A 19,635-nucleotide genomic window follows, 5' to 3' on the forward strand; every position below is an offset into this window, starting at 1 on the left:
TAGTAATTTTAGTTGCGGAGGTAAAAGAAACAGGGATTTAATAGCAAATGCGGAACATGCTTCATTAGAAAATAAATAATTAAATATTAATTACATGAAATTGTAAATAACGTGACGTCACATTAATTAAATAAATATTCCAACGAACGATTCTGGCGATAAGAAATTCCTTGAGAAATTCTCAAAAATCCTTTCTTAATGGAGCTCTAAAGTAAGGTCGCCAAGCATGAAGAATTTCGTACATGTACCATTTCGTCTATCACACGCGCATATTGCTGTCCCGTGTGATAACATCCAAGAGAGGGACCAACCTAGAAATCGCGAAAACAGAAATTACCCTCCCATAGAAAATGTACCAGAAAAATTTTTTTCGCGATTTCGGGGTTGGTAGTAAAAGTTGCTCAGTACAATCCCAAAACCTCTCTGGCAACGGGATTGTATTTATTAGCCACCTTGTATATATTTTAAATCATATTTAGTTTTAACCACAAATATGTTTTATTTCATATCCCAGCACCTCCACCAACATTAAAACTAAACACAAAAACGAACACCTCCGCAACCAAAACTACTAAAGCAAGGACACGTAGCACGAGGAATGTCGTACAGTAACCCGCCTGTTTCTATCTCTTTTGCACGCTCATACTTATATTGCTGCCCCGCTCGAACAGTGTCATTGTCCGCCGTCATCATGGGCAGTGGGGAGACACTCCTGACTTCGGTCGAACTCGGCTCCGTTCGGCTCAGCATTGCTCCGAGCAATTATTAGGGTTGGCACCACTTGACTTCCTTTTGCGTGCACGACCACAGATAAGATAATCACTTGAATTTTGACAACCCTAAATAACCGAAAGGGATAGTGCCATATATTAGAAAGGGTTAGCATGATTCGACCCTGAACCGCTGTCAAACTTCGGGTTTGTAGGAAGTGTCCTTTCTGTACATACAGTACTATTATTTTCTTCTGTGTCATGGGGAGACAGCAATATGTGCGCGACGCGCGTGCGATAGAGATAGGAACAAGCGGGGTCAATGTACGACATTACTCGTTTTAAGCGTCCTTTCTTTACACACGACCGTTTTGCTTTTCGAATGTACCGTCAGTCTAGCAAGTCTAGTATGTACAGTCAGCAGCAAAAGTTGCTAAGCGGGCGAGGTGTTCATAATTACCTTGACCTTATTCTCTTAACAATAAAGTCGCGTCAAGATCATTTTGAACACCTGGCCTGCTGCTGACTGTACATAGTCAGTCACCCATCTCCTAACGACCTTCCAAAGTACATTTTAGTATACATAATCCCACTTTTTTAGTCCGTATACAGTATACGTACTTGGCGGGCAGCCTGTAGAGGTACCCCTTGCCCTCCGTGGACCACACCAGCACGCGGTCGGGCGCCAGGAAGTCCCCCGACATCCAGCGCTCGCCACTAGGGGCCTGGATCGAGCACAGCACCGAGAAATCACCTGGCATGTAACTCTAGTCCGTATACAGTGTACGTACTTGGCGGGCAGCCTGTAGAGGTACCCCTTGCCCTCCGTGGACCACACCATCACGCGGTCGGGCGCCAGGAAGTCCCCCGACATCCAGCGCTCGCCACTAGGGGCCTGGATCGAGCACAGCACCGAGAAATCACCTGGCATGTAACTCTAGTCCGTATACAGTGTACGTACTTGGCGGGCAGCCTGTAGAGGTACCCCTTGCCCTCCGTGGAACACACCAGCACGCGGTCGGGCGCCAGGAAGTCCCCCGACATCCAGCGCTCGCCACTAGGGGCCTGGATCGAGCACAGCACCGAGAAATCACCTGGCATGTAACTCTAGTCCGTATACAGTGTACGTACTTGGCGGGCAGCCTGTAGAGGTACCCCTTGCCCTCCGTGGACCACACCATCACGCGGTCGGGCGCCAGGAAGTCCCCCGACATCCAGCGCTCGCCACTAGGGGCCTGGATCGAGCACAGCACCGAGAAATCACCTGGCATGTAACTCTAGTCCGTATACAGTGTACGTACTTGGCGGGCAGCCTGTAGAGGTACCCCTTGCCCTCCGTGGACCACACCAGCACGCGGTCGGGCGCCAGGAAGTCCCCCGACATCCAGCGCTCGCCACTAGGAGCCTGGATCGAGCACAGCACCGAGAAATCACCTGGCATGTAACTCTAGTCCGTATACAGTATACGTACTTGGCGGGCAGCCTGTAGAGGTACCCCTTGCCCTCCGTGGACCACACCAGCACGCGGTCGGGCGCCAGGAAGTCCCCCGACATCCAGCGCTCGCCACTAGGGGCCTGGATCGAGCACAGCACCGAGAAATCGCCTGGAAACGTCACGTTACATTTAAATATTCATAGATTAGAGATTTATTTCTAATTTCATTGTCTCCCCTACCCAAAGGTTGTCTTACATAATGCATATCTTAGGATAAAGAGAGCATTTTGGTGCAACATTTTTGTAACCATTTTTGAAGCGCCATCTGCAATTGTGAACCAGAACTATCGACGTCTATACCGGGTGTGGCTTGTAACACGAGCAAATAATTAAAACATAGACTGTACTCCTCAAACGGTGACATTTTTGTTCAACACCTCTTAAAAATTATGAAGTATTTAGATGTTTTCCATACAAAATAAATATTATCTTCAATGGACGCCATCGCCACGCCATATCATTGTGATTGACGTTGCTTGTCACGCCTTAAACATAACAAAATTCGCAATACATTGCGTCTTAGAATTAACTTTAAAGTGTGTTAAAAATCAAACCAAAATTCAAAAAAATCCAAATTTTAAATCTACCACTAGTCTTACCGGTACCGGCGTCATATATCTGACACTACTTCGCGCACACTATAAGCACAGTCCGTTGGTTGAGCACAGCAGTTGAGTGACAGTGCGTTGAGGCAGCGAATCTGCTTCGACTCATTTTAAATCTACCACTAGTCTTACCGGCGTCATATATCTGACAGTACTTCGCGCACACTATGAGCACAGTCCGTTGGTTGTAAGCACAGCAGTTGAGTGACTGCGTTGAGGCAGCGAATCTGCTTCGACTCATTTTAAATCTACCACTAGTCTTACCGGCGTCATATATCTGACAGTACTTCGCGCACACTATGAGCATTGTCCGTTGGTTGTAAGCACAGCAGTTGAGTGACAGTGCGTTGAGACAGCGAATCTGCTTCGACTCATTTTAAATCTACCACTAGTCTTACCGGCGTCATATATCTGACAGTACTTCGCGCACACTATGAGCACTGTCCGTTGGTTGTAAGCACAGCAGTTGAGTGACAATGCGTTGAGGCAGCGAATCTGCTTCTACTCATTTTATATCTACCACTAGTCTTACCGGCGTCATATATCTGACAGTACTTCGCGCACACTGACTACTGTCCGTTGGTTGTAAGCACAGCAGTTGAGTGACAGTGCGTTGATACAGCGAATCTGCTTCGACTCATTTTAAATCTACCACTAGTCTTACCGGCGTCATATATCTGACAGTACTTCGCGCACACTATGAGCACAGTCCGTTGGTTGTAAGCACAACAGTTGAGTGACAGTGCGTTGAGGCAGCGAATCTGCTTCGACTCATTTTAAATCTACCACTAGTCTTACCGGCGTCATATATCTGACAGTACTTCGCGCACACTATGAGCACAGTCCGTTGGTTGTAAGCACAGCAGTTGAGTGATAACGCGTTTAGGCAGCGAATCTGCTTCGACTCATTTTCGTATATCGGCTCAGATTGCTTATTCTCATGGCCTAAGAGGGACCAAACCTGTGGATGGAAAATAAATACAATTAGTAATGAAATGAATCTATGCAAACATATTATCGTTTAATGAATTTAATTAGGGTAATTCGCCATAGCTGGCCACCCTAAACTAAAAATGAATTCTATTCACCTATAAGCAGGATTCATTTTAGTAAAAGGTTTCAATAACTGGGCCCGCCTTCAATAACTAGCCGCCTTATAATAAAATGAGTTCTATTTATAGGTGAATAGAATTCTTTTTTAGTTTAGGGTGGCCTGTTACTGGCGAATTACCCTATTTGAAATATGTAGGGTCGTAGGATGACTACTTTAGTTATTGGCCACTCCATAGTAATTGTCTTAACAATAAGGGGCCAACAACTAATTGCAGTTACCGTATATTTTTCGAAACTTCTAATTTGTACTTTAACCCACACTCTTAACTACAGTATGATTCCTCGAAAAATGGTTAGGGACTTACTTTAACCGTCCCAGTAATCGAAATGGCCAAAACGACGTCGTCTTTCCTCGACGATGGTCGGAGCACCTGAAATAAATAAAAATCTCATTACTACCACAGTGTAAAAAGTAACAGTGGTCCGACGACTTTTGATGCATCTCTTCTTCTTAGTCGGATACTCTTGTCAGAGCAGTCGTGGTCATTAAGGTCGTTGTACGGCCATTTTTGTTGTTTCCCGCCATGCTTCTCTATTTATTGCATTCCGCGCGCACAGATTTAAAGGTGACCCGGTGAGAGCTTTAACTTGGTCGGTCCATCGCATTGAAGGCCGCAATCTGGGTCTTGGGCCATCCACTCTGCCGTGTACAACAAGCCTATCCATGGCGTCATCTTCGCTGTGCGTAACGTGACCGAAGTAGCTAAGGATACGAGAGTGAACCGAGAGATAGAGAGCTACTAACAATGGCTATTTTAGCTCGGGTGCGCGCGATCTTTGGCGGTCAAAAGATCTTAAGTCATCGGTGCCATAGATAAATAAATATTAGGGGGACAACATAGATCAACTTAGCCCCAAACTAAGCAAAGCTTGTAATATGGGTGCTAGGCGACGATATACATACTTACATAGACAAATAAATACTTAAATACATAGAGAACACCCATGACTCAAATATCTGTGTTTATCACACAAATAAATGCCCTTACCGGGATTCGAACCCAGGAGCATCGGCTTCACAGGCTGGGTCATCATCCACTAGGCCAGACCGGTCGTCAATAACTGAACAAACATACATGCAACGCGGATATCCAGTCCGGGTTCATCTTGGAGCTGAGCGAGAACAGTATCTCCAAGGAGAACGGATCCATGATCAGGATCTCGGCGTAGTAGCCGTTGCAAAACAGCCGTAAGTCATCGCTATTGCACATGTGGTATGCCTGTAAAAACAAATAGTACTGAAACCAGGGACCGTTACCGGTATAACTAAAAATCTAAATATCTCATAGCTTTCACATTATTTCTTTGAAATTACAGAATAGTATTTAGGTAAAGATAATGATTGATCAAATTAGCTAAATTAAGTGCAAAAATATACATAAACAACCAAGATACCGAAATTGAATACCGGTTAATTTGTATGAAAAATATACCGGTATTCGGTCCCTGACTGAAACACACCCAACTTGTCAGTAGGAAGGCGCGAAATTCAAAGGACCAGGCAACTTAGTATGGAGTCTGGACCCATAACTTTTTTTTTGGCCTGGTTACGAGACCTTTAAGCCAAGTCTGTATTTTTTTTTGGACCAATAACCAACAGAAGTGAGAGTTAGGTCATTAAATAGGTATATTTATGTACTTCATTTCGTTATATGGTCAACAAGCGGAATTCCATTGCAGAACTGAGATATTGGTATTTTAGTCAAATGTCGTCACCCTTATTACCTAAGCAATAGAGTCCTAGCAAGTAAATAGTTGCTGCAGGGTAGATGTTCGCGCACCGCTGGGCGAGCGCGGCGAATGGTTTGCCGCGCTCACCCAACAATGGACTCTATTGCCTAGGTAATAAAGACGACGATTTTGACTAAAATATCAATATCTCAGTTCTGCAATGGAATTCTGCTTGGTGCCCATAGAACGACATGAAGTAAATAGAAATACCTATCTAATGCCCTAATTCTCAACTCTGTTGGTATTGGGACCATTTTGTATGTATGTATAAACTCTTTATTGTACAAAACACAAATTTATAGCACAGGATAGGCAGTACAAAGGCGAACTTATCCCTTTAAGGGATTTCTTCCAGTTAACCTTTGAGTAGATGAGAATGAGTTGACGTATACTCGTAGTTCTTTGCTTTGTGAAGTCAACTCTTCACACCTACATTTCTTTTGCTGCTTTTTGCTACTTGCCAGAGTATCACTACATCTTATAAAATAAAGTCCCCCGCCGCGTCTGTCTGTTTGTGTGTGTGTATGTTCGCGATAAACTCAAAAACTACTGAACGGATTTTCATGCGGTTTTCACCTATCAACAGAGTGATTCTTGAGGAAGATGTTGGTGTATAATTCGTTAAGGTTTTGTAACCCATGCGATGCCGGAGCGGGTCGCTAGTAAAATGCGTAAAAAAATTCCTTTTGTGACCTTAATTTCTTTATCAATCAGTGGACTGATTCATAAATGATATTTTTATCAATTATAACATAAACGTATGATATTTAAATATTTTAAATTGCACAATATTACTATGTAGCAAGTAGCAAGCAGATAAAACCAGGGTCCGTTACCGGTATAACTAAAAATGAAAATATCTCATAACCTTCACAATATTTCTTTGATATTATACAATATAGTATAATAGTATTTACGTAAGGACAATGATTGATCAAATTAGCTCAATTAAGTTCATAAATATACATAAATAACCGAGATACCGAAATTGAATACCGGTTATTTTGTATGAAAAATATATATATATACCAGTATTCGGTCACTGGATAAAACCAAAAAAATATTTTTATGTGACTATGACTATGACAGTTTAAATTCGATTACCTGTATGTTGGTATGTATTTGAGATAACTTGACACTCTCACGGCACTTTCCATCCACAAGGTCCCATGTGCACATCTCACCGGCCTCCGAGGAGCTCACAATAAAGTTGTTATCCTGCAAAAAGAAATAACAGTTGCTTATGGCCACTTGCACCACTAACCCGGGGATTAAACTGTTAACCCAGTGTCAAATTGTACTGGTAACCATGATAACTCCTGGTTTAACTGGTTAACCCTGGGTTAGTGGGATGGTGAAAGTGGACGTTAGCAATAGTACACACGAATTTATTAACAAATAATAAAATGGTGGATTGGTAAAGACTATTTCTGTAAATTTCATTAGAAAAATAAAAATACTATTTATTATTTTAAATGTTTTTATTTTGTTAGAGGTCAGACTAGGAATCCTCTAGACCGAGTTTAGAGCAATTATTTCATGCAACCGATGATGCCAAAAATGCGGGGGTGCGCGGGACGAGGTGAGCGAAGTCCCGTGCCGTGATTGGTCCGTTCAAAGACACGGACGTCACACAAAGACACTTTCGACTCGAACATGGAGTAAAATTACCGTATGCCTGGCAGAGGGGGTAGCGCGACTATGCTCAATGTGGAGGGTGTTTTGTCTGTGGAGCTCAGTTATTCTACAGATAAATTTAAAGACCGGCAAATTTTAAAAATGTAGGCACAAAGGGTTATCGTCCCATAAAAAAAATTAATTTCGCGCCTTTTTCTACTGACAAACTTGTTTGACCGGCTATACATAAAACAGTGATAAGTAATGCATATACATATAAGAGCCAGCAAATGATGATATCCTTCCAAATTTAATGCCCACCTGAATAATAGAAGCCCTTGACAAACAAGTAACCGGAGCAGTATGCCCCACGAGCAAGCAGCGGGGCGTCATCTTCAACGACTCCGGGTCCACGGCCCATATGCAGATCTGGCCATCATAGCAGCCCGTGACCAGTGTCTTCTGGTCTCTGGACAGGTATACGGCTGAGACGCAGTGGGTTGGGGCGTACTTGCCCCAGAGCACAACAGGCACAATGAGATTTGTGCCCGGCATGGTTATGCTGAAAAATATAAAAATTGACAATTTTGGATGTTAATTCACGACCAGTCTGGCATAGTGGGTAGTGACCCCGGTAAGGGCATTTATTTGTGTGATAAGCATGGCTATTTGTTCCTAAGTCATGGATGTTTTCAATGTCTGTATTTAAGTATGCGTATTGTCTGTATATTATATATATCATTGTCCGAGTACCCACAACACAAAGCCTTCTTGAGCTTACCATGGGACTTAGTCAATTTGTGTCAGAATGTCCCTATAATATTTAAATTATTAATTTTAAAAAAATATTCAGGGTAATTTTTGGACCGTTAGCCATATTGTGCGAGGTGATTAGGTAGGCCATACTGAACAACTTTTTCTATGGGACCAACTCCGAAATCACAACCTGTTACCGCTATAAATTATACCTATAACAAATACGGAACCCTCGGTGGGCGAGTCCGACAAGTGCGAGACTTGTCCGGTTTTATTATTTCCTTCTCAGTAAAAGCAGCAATGCAATTTAAATCCATATTGCAAACTCAAATTACTGTGTTGTACATATACTACGCAATGACATCTTTTCTACATCTAATATACAAATTTGAATATCATAACACAACAACGATTATAGTTCAACTTTAGTGTCGACTAAATGTATGGACATGTTAACATAATGTAATAGGTAGAATAAGATTATTTCTCACTACTCTTAGACATGGAAATAACCAACTTAATTACCCATGAAACCGTTTTGTTTGTATAACAAAACGATAAGACGTGAGATCTAGCTGAATAACTCACAAGTACTTCGCAAGGACGTATTGATTATCTTATTTTTTACGTACCGTCGATGTTTAGGCACCGATAAATTCTAATACTATGCACCTCACTCAATTCCTATCCATTTAAACCACAGTAAAAGTTATCAGGAAAGCGCAAATTTAATAATTTCGATTAAAAACTGCGATTATCAATTTTACGACTGCAAGCAGCTGACAGACAGCTGCATGACAGTTAGTTTTAGTACGTTGGTAGTATTGCGAAATCATCAAATCATTGGATGCGTTCCGTAAAAAAATAAAATAAATTAATTAAAAAATTAAAAACACGACTGCTGCATTTTAAATCGAACTGAAAAGCTAAAAATAATGTTAATATGTTAGAGTCTGGCTACTGAAATTTTACTCAAATGTTTGGCGGGAAATTCAAAAAATCTTGGGCTGGTCACACTTTGTATAGTAGGAAGTATAGTTTTGATACTAGACAATATTTTTGATTTTCTGAGCACAAGTAAGGTACCTAAGGAAATAAGTTTAATAAGCGTTTACGTGCGCTCAAGGTCAGCTCACATAATTTCTACCACTATTTAAAGTACAGTCAACGAAAAACACATATGTTTACGTTCAAATATTTAGATTTTATAGATATTTTTCAGAACGTTTAGTTTATCCGTTTCTTTATACACTTGTCCTGTTTATGAGATTCAGGCATTAATAAATTCACGTACTTAATCAAAGTAATAGGCAAATGATAGAACTAGTACTTAAAGTATCGAAATATTTATAGAGCACCAACCTCCTAATTTGTTTACATTTGGTTAGGAGTTGTAAACATTGCAGTTTTTCATTATACAACGCTACACGTCGACTTCGCACATTGTCGTAATTATTTACGAGCTTAAATAATAGTTTGCGAACCTCACTCAGTATAGAAATTATTAACATTATTTAAAATAAACCCCTTATAAACCGCAAAAAATTTGAATGAATGACATAATTTGACATCTGACTTTTAGTTTTTTTTTTTATAATCATAGACAATTGGTGATACAACCCCGAAATATCTGTCAACAATTTTTGGCTAGCCAGACTCTAGTCACATAATTTTATGAATCTAAATTGGAATGTAAATATACACTCACGGTCATTCACAGTAAATACAAAGAGCTATGCACATTTATGTCCGTGACTGTAGGTACGTGTACATTTAATTTCAATTACAGTCGGGGGACCTTGATGTACCTAAGTGCATCTCAATCAAAAGGTCCCCCGACTGCAATTGAAATTAAATGTACACGTATACCTACAGTCACGGTCATTAATGTACATAGCCCTTTGTACTTACTGTGAATGACCGTGAGTGTATATTTACATTCCAATTTAGATTCATAAAATTATGTGACTAACATATTAACATTATTTTTAGCTTTTCAGTTCGATTTAAAATGCAGCAGTCGTGTTTTTAATTTTTTAATTAATTTATTTTATTTTAAACATTTTAGTGAAAAAACTAAGTAAAACTACCATTTATAAGGATTTCCCCCGGCCATTTAGTTTGTCAACAAAGTTCTTTTTATGTGGATAGGTATTAGCTCCTAGGACTGGGACCTTCTAAAGGCAGAGACACACTTATTACGGGCGTCTTTTCTGTGGATAATATGTGAATGTGTTCACAATTTGGGACATTTGATATTTGATATTAAATATAGCTTCTTAACTTCTTAAAAAGAAGTGGAATTTTAAATTATAATGGGCATGAGGGTTTGAAGGTCCACAATAAAGACTCATAATTTTAACTGTCACTAAAAAAGTTTTTGATCCAATTATCTTCGTCGCAACTTCAGCACGACGACGCACACCTAGCCTTTGGCAAAATAGCACCAATTCAAAGATCAATAATGACAGACTGTATGTAAAAGGGCCTATTCGACGCTAATATCTTTAAGTGTTAGTACCTACCAGTGGCGGCGCGTCAAACATATCCATAGGCAAGCCGGGGCTAATTAGGCTTACATATTTCCTTTACCACTCTGCTCAAACGTCCAAAAACAGGCAAGCTGGTGGGAATCGGCTTTTATGGACGCGCCGCCACTGGTACCTACCTACATTCAAATGATGAACTTCCAAATAAAAGTAGGTAGCCCTGACAGACTAGATGGCTGAATGCCGAGCTCTGCGCAGGGCCGAACACCCAAAGCGTCCAAGAGAAGCGAGTTTCTACGCGAGGCTGAAGGCTAAGCTGCGGGACGTTAGCGGTGAAACACAAAACCACTGTAGGTACATGTGTTAAAATACATAAGCTGAAGACCGACCTCCGCGTAAGTTGAAGGGCTAGGGATTCTAGCAATTCCTGCAATTTCTTCAAATATCTGACCAAGTTCCGCGAGCACTAACCTCCCGCAGCTCGGTCTTCAGCCTTGCGTGGAATTGCGACTTCTCAATTATGATACTAGGAGAAATTGTAGAAAGCGCGTACCTGTCGGACGCTCCGGGCCTTCGGCTTTACGCGGAGTTCGATCTACGGGCTTCGCATTTAAACACTGGCAATGCCCGACTCTTTTTGTACGAGGGCGCCGTAGGCGCCCGACTTTGGAACGCGTGCATCGCGCCACATACGTCGGGCTAAGCCCCACGCTTTAAGTATGAGGGCGCAAAAGGCACCCGGATATAGTAAGCGTACAGCATGTCACGTACGTCGGGCTACGCCCAACTCTATGAGGGCGCCACGACTTTGGAATGCGTACAGCGCGCCATATACGTCGGGCTAAGCCCGACGCTTTGAGTACCTACAGCGTGTGACGTACGTCAGGCTACGCCCGACTCTTTCAGTATGAGGGCGCCGAAGGCGCCCGGTTTTGGAACGCATACAGCGCGCCACGTACGTCGGGCTGCTTTGAGTATGAGGACGCCGACGGCGCCCGGGTTTGGTAAGCGTACAGCGCGCCACGTACGTCGGGCTACACCCGACGCTTTGAGTATGAGGGCGCCGAAGGCACCCGGCTTTGGTAAGCGTAAAACGTGTCACAACGTCGGGCTACGCCCGACTCTTTTAGTATGAGAAGGTCGAAGGCGCCTGGTTTTGGACCACGTGCAGCGCGCCACGTATGTCGTGCTATGCCCGACTCATTTAGTATTATTCAAACCCTATCGCTTAAATCGAATTTCACACGTTTAGATTTCAATAGGGCGATTTAGTTCCTAAAATTACTTTATAAAAATATACCTATACAAGTCATATGGATGATTTGTATATATTTTTATGATCAGCGGTAAATACCCTTTTATTTGATAGCTCACTAAATAAGATAGAAGAATTTATTTTTCTTAGCACATTTTGTAAATCCTTATTTAACCAAAATAAGATTTAAGCGCGTATGTTGCATATATATTTTAAATCGCCTTTCAAAGCTCTTCATTTTGAGACCCCACTCGATAGGTCTGCAAGATTTTTTTTTCTAAACGTCACGCAATATTGTGTATTACGTCCGCCATATTGTTTTTATAATGACGTCATATAGCCTATGTCACCCGGGATGACGTAAGGATTCTAATGACATATCATACATCTAAATCGGTTAAGGCATTCAGAAGTTATGGTGGAATAAAGAAACTCACATACATACAAACATGAACGCTGAACACAATACACTCTTTTTGTTTGGGCAGTCGTGTAAAAATATACCGTCATTGATTGAGCGTGAGCTCAAATCGAGTATTATATTCTTTGGCTCAAATCTAAAGTTACATAAATGCGAAAATTCAAAATTAGAAACATGTCATATTTGACGCTTTCACGTTGAAGTCGAAGTCGGTCAATATTGACGAAATATACATAAAATATATGTTGTTTACTGATTGCAGATACATAGAAAATAATTACCTTGCGTCCCCAATATGAATAAAGGAAAACTTATTTCGGCATCTCATGTAACAAGCACCAAAATGCCCGCAAAGAGCGATAAATTAGGAGAGTTGGCGACTAAAATAGATGAAACTGATGAGATGAAGCTGAAAATGTTGGCTTCGTTAAACAGTCCAGATCCTGATGATGTATTGTATCCACCTGAGTTAAACGCACACCTTATTGAACAGCTAAAGGTTTGTGTAAACTATAAAATGAAATAGGTAGGTTTTCCACTAGCTTGACATTGCACATTTACCTTTGGATATTTACTCTATACAGGTGATGACATGTGAGAATAACGAGCTTCGAAAGCTAGTGTTTTCAAAAGACACCGAAATCAAAGAACTAAATAAAACTGTCGTGGACCTCAATCAGCGTATCCGGGATATCATATCTGGTACTGGGCCTGCCATCTCATCTAAATCAGCCGGTATCATCAGTGCCAAAATCGCTGACTTGTGCAAACAGAATCGTCATCTTGTAGCCGAATTGGAAGGGTTAGTACCTCTTACTAGTCCGTCTCATACGCTGCTGCGTCCGTTCTACACCAATTGTGTTCCTAATCCAGCACTCCTATTTCCGTAGGTATAAAACCAAAAACTCTGCTTTAGAAAGAAAAATACTGCAATTGGATATACTCAGCAAAGAAAACGAAAAACTAAACGTTTGTCTTTGCAAAGAGGAACCCGTAGATATCAACCCTGATGAGTTGAAGGACTTAAATAATAAACTCGCTGTTGTCAACAAAAAACTATACGACAGCAAGAACAGAAATCTTGAATTGAAAAATGAAATATTACTCGCTACTAAGATACTGCAGCAGGTATTAATTTTATCAACGGGATTTTGGTTCGGACTGTAAAATTAAAGGTAAAATAATATTTATTATGATGTTTTAGGAGTTGGGTGACAAGTTCACAAGTATCAAAGAGCTGCAGAATGACATGGCCGGATGGAAGGGAAGAGCGCAGCAGATTCTCCTGTTGCAAAAACGGATTAATGAATTGGAAGAGAAATTGAATGGCAAACATAAGGACGTAATTGAAGCTCAGAAGAAGGATCAAATGAATGTGCGTTCTGACTTTAATTATGTATTTTTTACCAAAACAGCTACCATCATCAAAAGGTAATAATATTGAGGCAAATCATTTGTGACCAGTTTTCCTGCTTTCAACCCTTTAAATTGTTTTTGCCTTATGTTATTTTCAGGTCATACGAGAAATAGAGATGAAACGAAAAAAAGATGTCGACCAAGCAATGAAAGATCTCGAGAGTCTTAAAAAGGAGAATCAAGAGTTGAAGAAGAAATTGGACGGAGCGCGGTGCAGAGTGCGAAACTTGGAATGTGACTCCACAGTTATTCGGCAGAAGATGCAGACGTTTATCGAAAAGAGCAATCATGACGATTTGCTCATTAACGAACAGAGAGTGAGTTTAACATTTTAGAATCAAAATCCTATGCAGAATTGGTGTCGTTCAGCGTAAAGTGGTTTTAATCTAAGTAAATACTTTTTTCATCGCACAGCATAGGCAAGCGGTAATCTAAATAACCCTGAACCGTATATTTTTTCAGAATCAAATTAAGAATATCGAGCTGTACTACCAGGAAATATTAAAAGAAAATACTACAAAACTAAACAAAATGAATGGTGAAATCGAAGAATATAAAAAAAGTACCCAAAACACCGAAGCCAAAATAGACGCTCTTAGAAAACAATCAACAGAGAAAGCTTCCAAAATTGAAGAACTACGTGTTCAACTCCTGCGTTACGAAGAGTGTTCCCTCCAAAGTGTATTCTTCACACCAATGAAAACAGCAACTGATAATGAAATCAAAAAGCTGTCAGAACTAGTGATAACTTTAAACGATAGATTAACAGAGGAGAGACGTAAATGGGAGGAACTTGAAGCAGATCATAGAAGATTGAGAGTGAAAAAACGAAAGTTAGAAAAAAAAGTCCATATGCTGGAGATTGAAATAAAAGGTTACAGAGATACAAGGAAGGGCTCTCGTGTATCTAAGAGTTCCATAAAGATTGAAACGGTGTCTGATATGTTTGTAGGAGCTCCTCCTGTTTCCAAGAAAGCATCTACGACTTTATCTACAACAGACAAAGTTAGTGAAAGTACAATTTATGAATCAGGGACAAATGAAGAATACGAACTTCTTGAAAAAGATGAATTGAAATATAAATTGGAACTTGCTGATGAAAAATTAAAGATTATGGAAGACAAATTAAAAATGATCGAAGAGGAAAAACAAGAGGATTGCAACAATTTGACTGAAATGATTCAAACGTCTAAGCAATTATTTAATGAAGCTTTGGCGGTATTACAGAAGGAGAAATGTGTATGTTCGTAAAATATTATTTGTTTTTTACTACAGTATTTGAATACATTATTTTTAATATCGACTTTCATAAATTGTAATTCATTTATAAAGTATAGATGGTCAAGCAACTCTTGTCAGTAGAAAAAGGCCCGAATTTAAATTTTTTGCGACGTTATCCCTTCGCAACTACATTTTTCAAATTTACCGCCTTATTCTACTGACAAAATCTGCTTGGCCATGCTTTAACTAAGTATAGTTAGGCAAACCAAAATTTGGTTCCGCGCATTTTTCCACTGACAAGAATGGTTTACCATGCTACTTAGTGATTAATGGAATCGATCGACCAAATGCCTCAATATATTGCAAATCATACGCGATTATAAAAAGGTGACGATTGGAAAGGCTAAAACATGATGGAAAATTAAATAAAGGCCTCTACAGAGCTTACAACAAATCGTATGCGATTTTGATACTTTGCGGCTTTTGAATTCATTGAATCTAGTCAGCTGGCAATTTATTTATTTTAAATTTGCTTGCAACCAACTTGCAACTTGTTACAAGCTCTGTACAGTCCTGTAGGGCTACCGCCAATTCCGAAAATCGTCTATTGCGGGGATTTTTCTCTGTCACTCTAATTACGCATTCATTGGAGTAACAGAGAAAGATCCCCGCAATTTGCGAATTTCGGTTTTCGCGGTAGCCGCCCTGAATTTTTGGAATGGTAGAAATTGTTTTCTTTTTCAACAATAGTAGAATTTATATTCTCATGTGGGCAACACCAACCGCCGCCATTTATCATTTTTTGTCATGCGCGCTCGGGGATGCTACGATATTTCGTGCTCGTGAGTGTTTTTTGATACAAGGTGAATTCAAAACTTCGTGAAACGTGTAAAACTTGTGTTGCTCTGTTAATACTAGTGTTGACTTGAGAGTGGTGTGTGTTTCTGTGTAAAATACATTCAAAATGAATAAAACTTGCGCGAGGTGTGAGAAAACAGTTTACCCGACTGAGGAGTTGAAATGTTTGGACAAGGTAATTTTCACTGCATTCCTTATGAAAATTAGCACTGTATCAATTATTGTGCCGTCACGCGTTGTTTACACTTATTAATGTCTATATTAACTTTCTAAACTTTCTATCAACTAAAGGACATAAGTACATAACTTTTAGTTCATTTTTGTTGCAATCATACGGGCCACGGTACACCAATTTATACCGCCAGTGAGTCATTAAATTATTGAATTGCCGCTGATATCATAGTCGGCCGGTCATAATGCCTTATATGACGATGACCTGTTTACCTAATTAGAGTCCTTATTTATAATATAAGCATGACCTTGTGTCACATTCTTTATCTATTGTATTCAAATGTACTGATCCTTTAATTCACAGTGGCTGATTGTGCTAAAGCCTTGGTCACGTAAAAAGAGAATTTCAAGCAACATTCGTTTTTTTAGCATTAGAAAAAGACTAGAGTTAAGCCACGAAGTCTGCAGCGATTTTGATCTCGCAGTGCCAGTGTTATTTTTATACGTCACAATTTCATAGAAGTTTGACATTTAAAATAATACTTGCACAGCGTGGGCTATCAAATCCACTGCAGACTTTTCTTGGTCTGACTCTACGCGATTTAGACGTGTCTTTTAATTGAAAAACGCTTTTTAATAATCAATAACTATTATTTACGAAAGCAAAAGAATGTAAATAATCGTTATGATTCATAATTGTTACATATTGACCGTGACTTAGTTTTCAAAAGTGTTTTTCAATAAAAAGACATCATGATTGCTTACCTTTTTTTTCTAATGCTAAAAAAATTAACCCTAAATTCACATGTTTCTTGGTGGTAAATAAATCTTATTTTATCACAGGTACAATGTACATAGCGCAGTTAGTGCAAGCTGTTTTGATATTGTTATCATATCTTATCAAAGTCAGTGACGAAATTCTGATATAAATCAAATTATATGTACTTTATTATTAAAAGATAAGGTGCCGTTGTAGCATGGCAAAATGAAGGTGTTGTCATCTTGCATTAATTTGATAAGTTCCCTTTTACTTATATATAAAAACACGCAAAAACGATAACGAGGTGTCTCAGTACGGGTTTCCGCAAACTTCTCTTGTCAGGCCTGTGGTAGACCATGTCGGTCTTGCATCCGTCTATTCAGCCACCAAAAACAGTGTTTCTCCGGTGTTACACCATAAATCGTCTGCAATAGACGAATAGGAGTATGATGTTATCTAAATTACAATCACCTACTCCTAACCCCCAGCCTCCATACAGAATTGATTGGGCAGACAGTACTTGACCATAATTTTTCAATCAAGTAATACTATGCTTTGCATAGTAACTCTAAAGTACTCAATAATAATTAAGTACTTACCTACATTGAAGAAGTTATATAAGGGTCTGTTACTTTATTATAATTAACTATTCCTATAAACTGTTGGACATTTAAAATTTGTAATTTTATTAATAAAGGATATCCAACTTCGATATTGGCGGAATCATCAAGCCCTGATGCTGATGGAGCCATAATTCCTACACAAAATTGATTGATTGAGTAAAGGAATACGAATATAAGACAATGTGACAGAAAGATATCATCATCATCATCATCATTTCAGCCTATATACGTCCCACTGCTGAGCACAGGCCTCCTCTCATGCGTGAGAGGGCTTGGGCTATAGTCCCCACGCTAGCCCAATGCATAGACTAGGACAGAAAGATATAATTCCAACAAAACTCTACTATGATTATTTTTTGTATGGAAATAATCGGTTTTTAACCGAAACCGCGGTTATTTCCATACAAAAAATAACCGATTTGCATTCCCTAATGCCACCATTGCCACCTAAAGGGGCAAAAGCCTTCTTTTTGTGGCATTAAAATAAAAAATAAAACATATCTTGCATTTATCTGCAGTAACAGCATTCAACAATACAAGTTAGCTTGTGATGTAACTTAGTGTTACTCAAGAAGCCAGTCTAGTGACATTCCGCTTAGATGCTGTGATGTAAGCTCATGTAGGTTTTAGGTCATAGGTATTAACGGACCCCTACCCCTAGTCCCCTAGTCGCTAGTGACCCTTCCTATGAATCAAGAGGTCTCAGCCCCAGATTCAACACCTTACCATTTAGGTATTTATCTTATGTATATGTACCTAGCACTATTATTTATTCTGTGATATTACCTTTAAACAAGCAATTCTATAGCTATAGGTATAGGATTTCGATGAAATTCGCTATATAGGGGTTTTCGGGGGCAAAAAATAGATCTAGCTAGGTCTTATCGCTGTAAAGACGCGCATTTTTGAGTTTTTATATGTTTACGAGCAAAGCTGTAACCATGGTAACTCCAGGTTTAACCGGTTAACCACGGGTCAGTGGAATAGTGCAAGTGGGGCTATAGTCTTCCTATAGAGTACTTCTGCTCAACATTAAAATTAAATGCAATAATTGCCATTCTAAACTCTACCATTAAAGTATACCTCACACAAATCGTTATCTCAGATCTCCGCCTAGTCATCCATGGATGGTCTTATAACAAAGATTACTTGATATTAGACTCCGCGAGTCCGCAAACTCCGCGAGATATCCACAAACAAATAGGCGCTCTTTTACTTGTAATTTGTAAAATTTAATACCTATTAAGCCTTAACCTTTACAATATAATACAGGCGGCAGGAAAAGAATGGATGAGCGTCGCCATAGATAGAAGTAGATGGCTAAAGATGGAGGAGGCTTTTACCCAAAAAGGGACCGTGTAATTAGATTACTGAAAAGAAAAAAAGAATAGAAGAGAAAACACGGGAAACAAAGCTTAGTAATAAAAAAAAAGTCTTACCCTGAAGATACTGCTAGGTTTCATTGAGGAGCTGAGGTGGCTAGAGTAGTGTTACCTCGTTATCACGCAAAATAGACACAATGGTTGTCGATTTGCGGAAATTGCCCAGTAGAACTAACTACCTATTAAGCCTTTCATTTTGATACATACATACATAATTATTACAAAATAAACCCCCACTAAAGTTTGGTATTTTGCAAAAAAATTAGGCAATCTTGGATTTAGGGGTTGTCCAGAAATTATGTGATCATATTTGGCCTATTTTTGATATTCGAGCAATTCGATTTTCGGCGCAATGCTGAGCCGAACGTAGCCGAGAATGCCCGAAACATAGACTATAATAATAGAAATAATAGGAATCCTCTAGACATTGGTGTGGGGGACGAGGTGAGCGAGGTCCCGTGCCGTGATTGGCGTTCAAAGACGGGCGCCACACAAAGACACTTGACTCGAAAATGGAGTTAAACTACCGTATATTTGTGGCAGAGGCGCTACTATGCTCAGTCTGAAGGATGTCTTGTCTGTGGTCCGAAAGGAGGAGTATCGGCCCACTGGCACCAGGGCTATAACCGCGAAAATCGAAGTTCGCAAATTGCGGGGATTTTTCTCTGTCACACTAATTACGCCTTCGTTGGAGTAAAAGAGAAAGATCCCCGCAATTTGCGAATTTCGGTTTTCGCGGTAGCCGCTCAGCTAGCGGACGCCCATAATCTAATAAAACATGGTCTTCTCTTCCCAGAGTGACACAAGCCTACGTCACAATAACATGGCCGCTATATATAGCGCTATCGCATATTATCATATAGCGCTGTCGCATGATGACGTAGGCTTGTGTCAGTCAGGTGACCTAGAAAAGACGGGAAGAGAGTACCAGGCGGAGTATATTATTATACCATGGCGGACGCCCATTATGCTCCATCTATTAATAAGGCAAGTGATCTGCAACTGATGCAAA

The 19,635-nt window shown here is 39.9% G+C and overlaps 3 protein-coding genes across 4 annotated transcripts in view; 2 read left to right on the top strand and 1 right to left on the bottom strand.

Annotated features, from left to right (window-relative positions):
• LOC134676832 (WD repeat-containing protein 7-like) overlaps nt 1-8,816 on the bottom strand; it is a 169,161-nt gene extending 160,345 nt beyond the window's left edge. The window contains exons 1-12 of the mRNA XM_063535212.1: nt 8,660-8,816; nt 7,593-7,833; nt 6,759-6,872; nt 5,000-5,143; nt 4,229-4,294; nt 3,609-3,771; nt 2,178-2,314; nt 2,008-2,115; nt 1,838-1,945; nt 1,668-1,775; nt 1,533-1,605; nt 1,332-1,464 (exon numbers count right to left, since the gene is read on the bottom strand). Coding sequence (XP_063391282.1) covers nt 1,332-1,464; nt 1,533-1,605; nt 1,668-1,775; nt 1,838-1,945; nt 2,008-2,115; nt 2,178-2,314; nt 3,609-3,771; nt 4,229-4,294; nt 5,000-5,143; nt 6,759-6,872; nt 7,593-7,826 — 1,388 coding nt within the window. The 5' untranslated portion in view covers nt 7,827-7,833; nt 8,660-8,816. The remainder of the gene's footprint in view (nt 1-1,331; nt 1,465-1,532; nt 1,606-1,667; nt 1,776-1,837; nt 1,946-2,007; nt 2,116-2,177; nt 2,315-3,608; nt 3,772-4,228; nt 4,295-4,999; nt 5,144-6,758; nt 6,873-7,592; nt 7,834-8,659) is intronic.
• Nucleotides 8,817-12,383: 3,567 nt separating this feature from the next.
• LOC134676725 (coiled-coil domain-containing protein 13) lies at nt 12,384-14,909 on the top strand. Its single transcript, XM_063535110.1, has 6 exons — nt 12,384-12,691; nt 12,777-12,994; nt 13,083-13,320; nt 13,397-13,567; nt 13,707-13,925; nt 14,071-14,909. Exons 1-6 carry the CDS (start codon nt 12,488-12,490, stop codon nt 14,857-14,859), a joined length of 1,839 nt encoding a protein of 612 aa, XP_063391180.1. The 5' UTR covers nt 12,384-12,487; the 3' UTR covers nt 14,860-14,909.
• Nucleotides 14,910-15,621: 712 nt separating this feature from the next.
• LOC134677052 (LIM and SH3 domain protein Lasp) overlaps nt 15,622-19,635 on the top strand; it is a 31,561-nt gene continuing 27,547 nt past the window's right edge. For both annotated transcript variants that reach the window (XM_063535484.1, XM_063535485.1), the window contains exon 1: nt 15,622-15,862. In XM_063535484.1, coding sequence (XP_063391554.1) covers nt 15,794-15,862 — 69 coding nt within the window. In that variant the 5' untranslated portion in view covers nt 15,622-15,793. The remainder of the gene's footprint in view (nt 15,863-19,635) is intronic.

This window comes from Cydia fagiglandana, chromosome 25 (genome assembly GCF_963556715.1).
Source record: "Cydia fagiglandana chromosome 25, ilCydFagi1.1, whole genome shotgun sequence".
Lineage (NCBI taxonomy): Eukaryota > Metazoa > Arthropoda > Insecta > Lepidoptera > Tortricidae > Cydia > Cydia fagiglandana.